The sequence below is a fragment of the Molothrus aeneus genome, unplaced genomic scaffold (genome assembly GCF_037042795.1).
Source record: "Molothrus aeneus isolate 106 unplaced genomic scaffold, BPBGC_Maene_1.0 scaffold_34, whole genome shotgun sequence".
NCBI classification, from domain to species: Eukaryota; Metazoa; Chordata; class Aves; order Passeriformes; family Icteridae; genus Molothrus; species Molothrus aeneus.
The window spans coordinates 2,569,013-2,574,069 of record NW_027099005.1 but is presented as its reverse complement, the minus strand read 5'-3'; the positions used below and the strand labels follow the sequence as shown (position 1 = coordinate 2,574,069).

The following is a 5,057-nucleotide window of genomic DNA, read 5'->3' as shown; positions in this document are numbered from 1 at the left end:
CTAAAGGGAAGGGAAAGGGGCTGTCAGCTTTGGCTGTGTCACTGAGACTCCTGCACTGTCAGCCTGGGCATCAGCAGATGGGCCTGAGATCTCCCTCAGAAAGTGCCTCTTCAGCCTCCTCTCCCTACAGACAGCAGCAGCAGCACCTTGGCTTGCAGCATCTCTGTTTGTCTGGCCTGCCCTTAAGGCCCTGCTGCCAGGGAGATGCCCCTGGGCAGTGCCCTGTGCTGGGAGGGGTCTGCAGGGCAGAGCTGAGCCCCCAGGGCTGGGCTGGGCTCTGGCAGCACTGGAAGGGATAAGGCTTGGATAGAGAGAAACAGCTCCCAGCAGGCACAACTCCAGGCAGCAGAGAGCCAGACCAACCCTTGGTATCCAATCCTGTCCAGCTGCACAGGGAAAGAGAGAAGGGCTTAGAGAAACTGACTTTTAAACTTGAGTCTTTAAAAACTCCACTTTATTTTTCAAGCACATTTTAATTTCAATCATGCTGAACTAGAGGAAGGTGTAATAAGCAAAGGCACCTGTGTGGTTCCAGTAGTTCTGACTGCACTGAGACACAGGGAGCCCTGTTTTCCTTCTGGGCTTCCCCAGGGTTCAGGCTGAGAGCAATGCTGAAGATGAATCAGTAACTCAGGAGCACAAACACAAGCTCAAAAATAAAAATGTTGAGTGAAGTTCTCCAACAGGTAGAGAAGTAGTTTTGAGGGAATTCCTAAAATAACTCCATAGGATTGACTCAAAGAGCTTGTCAATGTCTTGTTTCAACAGTCCACCAGGCCCAGAGTGAAGGAATGTCCAACAGCAGCTCCATCAGGCACTTCCTCCTGCTGGCATTGGCAGACACGCGGCAGCTGCAGCTCCTGCACTTCTGCCTCTTGATGGGCATCTCCCTGGCTGCCCTCCTGGGCAACGGCCTCATCATCAGCGCCGTAGCCTGCGGCCACCACCTGCACAGGCCCATGTTCTTCTTCCTGCTCAACCTGGCCCTCAGCGACCTGGGCTCCATCTGCACCACTGTCCCCAAAGCCATGCACAATTCCCTCTGGGACACCAGCAACATCTCCTACACTGGATGTGCTGCTCAGCTCTTTTTCTTTGTGTTCTTCATGGGAGCAGAGGTTTCCCTCCTGACCATCATGTGCTACGACCGCTACGTGTCCATCTGCAAACCCCTGCACTACGGGACCCTCCTGGGCAGCAGAGCTTGTGCCCACATGGCAGCAGCTGCCTGGGCCAGTGCCTTTCTCAATGCTCTGCTGCACACAGCCAATACATTTTCCCTGCCCCTGTGCCATGGCAATGCCCTGGGCCAGTTCTTCTGTGAAATCCCACACATCCTCAAGCTCTCCTGCTCCAAATCCTACCTCAGGGAACTTGGGCTCATTGTGATTGTTGCCTCTTTAGCTTTTGGTTGTTTTGTGTTCATTGTTTTCTCCTATGTGCAGATCTTCAGGGCTGTGCTGAGGATCCCCTCTGAGCAGGGACGGCACAAAGCCTTTTCCACCTGCCTCCCTCACCTGGCCGTGGTCTCCCTGTTCCTCAGCACCATCATGTTTGCTCACCTGAAGCCCCCCTCCATCTCCTCCCCATCCCTGGATCTGGCAGTGTCAGTTCTGTATTCGGTGGTGCCTTCAGCCCTGAACCCCCTCATTTACAACCTGAGGAACCAGGAGCTCAAGGCTGCAGTGTGGACACTGATCACTGGACAATTTCAGAAGCATTAAACTGGTTGCCAATTTCTGCAATTCGCTTTTAATAAAAGTCATCTTTGATAGATCTATTGGTTTGGTTTTTTTCCTGTTCTTTCTTTTTTTAGTATTATCCCTAAACCATGGCTATTGTTTGTGCCACTTCCCCCTTTACTGTGGCCTCAGACTGTGTCAAAGAGGGGCTGCACTCTCGGTGGCTTTAAATGAAATAAAAGATCTCCCAGCAAAGTTTTCTGCAGAGATGCCCCTTTTGTTGCCTTCTCTGGAGCTGCAGCAGCAATGTCTGTGTGCAGAGCTGGGGCAGATCAGTGCTGGCCCAGCAGCTGTGCCCAGCAGCAGCAGCAGCAGCACTTGGTGTTGCCAGTGCTGCTGCCGTGGCCCTGTCCCGCTGCCCTGGTGGCCCTGGTGTTGCTGCAGGGCCTGAGTGCTCTCGGGGCCGAGCACAGCCCTGGGGGTGGCAGTGCCGGGGCTGCAGCAGGGACAGGCCATGGGCACTGCTGGGGCAGCGCTGACACCTCAGGCCAGGGCCTGGGAGCTCCAGGCTCCTTGCCCAGACTCTCTCAAGAACACGGCCAGGCCAATGCTCAGCACAGAAACCCCCATAAGCAGCCCCAGGCTGCCCGTGGGCAGGCTGGGGGCAAACAGCATGACTGGGGCTCTGCAAGGGCCCTGGGGCAGACGGGAAGGAGCAGCAGAGCAGGGGCTGATCCATCCCCAGTGCGCTGCACAGCCCAGGGCAGCGTCCCAGAGCCTCCTCATGCAGCTGCCAACAACATCCCCCCTCTGCAGCAATGGCCTCTCCCCCAGCTCACACAGGTGCCCCATCCTTGCAGGCACAGACACGGCAGCACTGGCTCAGCAGCCCCTGTTTGCATTGCACACAGCAGGGGCAGCACCCCCATGCTGTTGCTGTGGGGACATGAACCTGAGGGAGCACAAATGCCATCAGCCCCTGGGGCCAGCAAGGCCTGGGGGACACCAGGGAAACCACTCAGCTTTGTCCTGGCCTCTGCAGTCAGCCAGAAAGTTTGTTCCCATCAGCTGGGAGTTTCCTGTCCCACTGCAGACGCTGTTGCTCAGAGCCAGGGCTGCCTGGCAGCCACCCCCAAACTGCCCTGAGCATTTCCTTGGCTGAACCTTTGCTTTCTTTCCTCTTTCCTGATCCAGATTTCTTCCTATTGCCCATCACTGTCCCCTCCCCTGCAAACAGCCTATCCCTGGTTGCCCTGTCCTCTCTGGCCCCACTCCCCATTGCAGTTCCTGACCTGGCCCCATGGGAACGTCCCTTGGGCAGCAGGATCATCCTACAAGTGCTGCAGGAATTGTCTGCAGGCTCCTGCAGTGCCTGCTGCTGCTCCCTTGCCAGAGGCACCCCAGGCCAGGGGGGCACATCTGGGCTGCTGTGTCTGGCTCTGTGGCTCCCTGTTCTGGGCACTGAGGAGGGGCTGCAGAGGCTCTGCAGGACTGACAGGATGGGCTTTGGGGCTGCCAGGAGAAGCTGAGGGACCTGGGCTGCTGGAGCTTCTGAAGAGGAGGCCCAGGGCTCCTCCTGTGACTGCTCCAAGGGTGGTTCCAGAGAATCACAGAATAAGCAAGGTTGGAAAAGACCTTGGCGATCATCAAGTCCAACCTGAGCCCTGACACCACCTTGTCTCCCCGAGCCTCCTCTTCTCCAGGATAAACAACCCCAGCTCCCTCAGCCACTCCTCACAGGACTTGTGTTCCAGACCCCTCCCCAGCCTTGTTGCCCTTCTCTGGACACGCTCCAGCCCCCCCATGTCTTTCCTAAATTGGGGGCCCAGAACTGGACACAGCACTCGAGGTGTGGCCTCACCAGTGCCGAGTGCAGGGGCAAGAATCCCTGCCCTGCTCCTGCTGGCCACACCATTCCTGATCCAGGCCAGGAGCCATTGGCCTTCTTGCCCACCTGGGCACACTGCTGCCTCATGTCCAGCCTGCTGTCCATCAGTGCCCCAGGTCCCTTTCTGCCTGGCCGCTCTCCAGCCACTCTGTCCCCAGCCTGTAGCACTGCAGGGGTTGTTGTGGCCAAAGTGCAGGACCCAGCACTTGGTCTTGTTCAACCTCACCTTGTTGGATTTGGGCCCTGGATCCAGCGTGTCCAGGTCCCTCTGCAGAGCCCTCCTACCCTCCAGCAGATCCACACTCACACCCAGCTTGGTGTCATCTGGAAATTTGCTGATGCTGGACTCAGTCCCCTCATGCAGATCATCAGTGCACACATTGAAATCCACGCTGGCTGGCTCTGATCCCTGGGCCATCCTGTGGGTGCCCTGTGATGGCACTCAAGGTGATCTGTTCCATAATCTTGGAACAGCCCTCCTCCATTGATTAAAATCAATGAGTTAGAAAGTAGTAAGTAGCTATGGAACTGAGGAAAAGGGAATCTTAATAGACTATGATAAAACACTCCACAGAAAACACAATTATGCTAAAGAGTATCCTTCTCCTTTTGCAGAAAGGCCCCTCACCGAGGACATAACCAGGGTGGTACAGAAAGCTGCATCAAGAGCTTGTGGGGGGAAAGGGAGTTCTTTGTGTTGTAATGCCTATGGAAATTCTGTGCAGTGACAGAGCTCTTGTAAGAGCTGTAAATTGGTACAATGCCTTCAGGCCTAAATTCAAGCTAGAAGCATGCTCCCAGAGCAGCAACCTTTCTGTCACTGCTCTTGGACTGCAGCTTCAGAAACAGGCAAGACAGACCTCAGCTTAGAAAATCTAAAAGCTCCTTTTCGGTTCCTTGATCAGATTCAGGATATACTAGATTGCCAAGCAGTATGGATTCTATTTGCCACCTGTATGCCAGTTGTCTTCTGTTAATTGGGCAGTTTTCCTTATCTCTTCCACAGCCAATCCTCCCTCCAGAGGAGACATCTGCTGATAATAAGCTATTGAATGTCACTGCAAGGCTGATAAGAACTACAGCATCCCATTGGGAGATGCTCCGCCCAGAGGGAGGAGCCAAGCATTCCTACCCAGATATAATCTTGAAATTCTGGAACACCAGCACAGCTTCTCCTCTGGATTTCCCAGAGGAACAGCAGCTGCCTCTTCCACTGGATCTTCAGAAGAAGACTACACCTTTCTACAGGATCCCTGCTCCAACAGAACCACACCTGACACTCCAGGAGGGCTGCAGCCACAATTCCAATTGGACTGCTACCAACACCCTGACCCACAGGGTGTCAGGCTGTATTCTGACTCTGTCAGTGCTGTTTTGGTTTACTGCATTGTTTATTTTATCTTTTTATTTTCTTCCCTAATAAGGAACTGTTATTCTTGATTTTTACCTGAGAGCCCCCCTTAATTTAAAATTCATGACAATTCAGA

The 5,057-nt window shown here is 54.4% G+C and overlaps 1 protein-coding gene across 1 annotated transcript; it reads left to right on the top strand.

Annotated features, from left to right (window-relative positions):
• Nucleotides 1-791: 791 nt before the first annotated feature.
• LOC136570506 (olfactory receptor 14J1-like) lies at nucleotides 792-1,724 on the top strand. Its single transcript, XM_066570968.1, has one exon. It carries the CDS (start codon nucleotides 792-794, stop codon nucleotides 1,722-1,724), a length of 933 nt encoding a protein of 310 aa, XP_066427065.1.
• The last annotated feature ends 3,333 nt before the right edge of the window (nucleotides 1,725-5,057 follow it).

Excerpts from the sequence above, each read along its gene's own strand:
- LOC136570506 (XM_066570968.1), top strand. The coding sequence starts at position 792 with ATGTCCAACAGCAGCTCCATCAGGCACTTCCTCCTGCTGGCATTGGCA.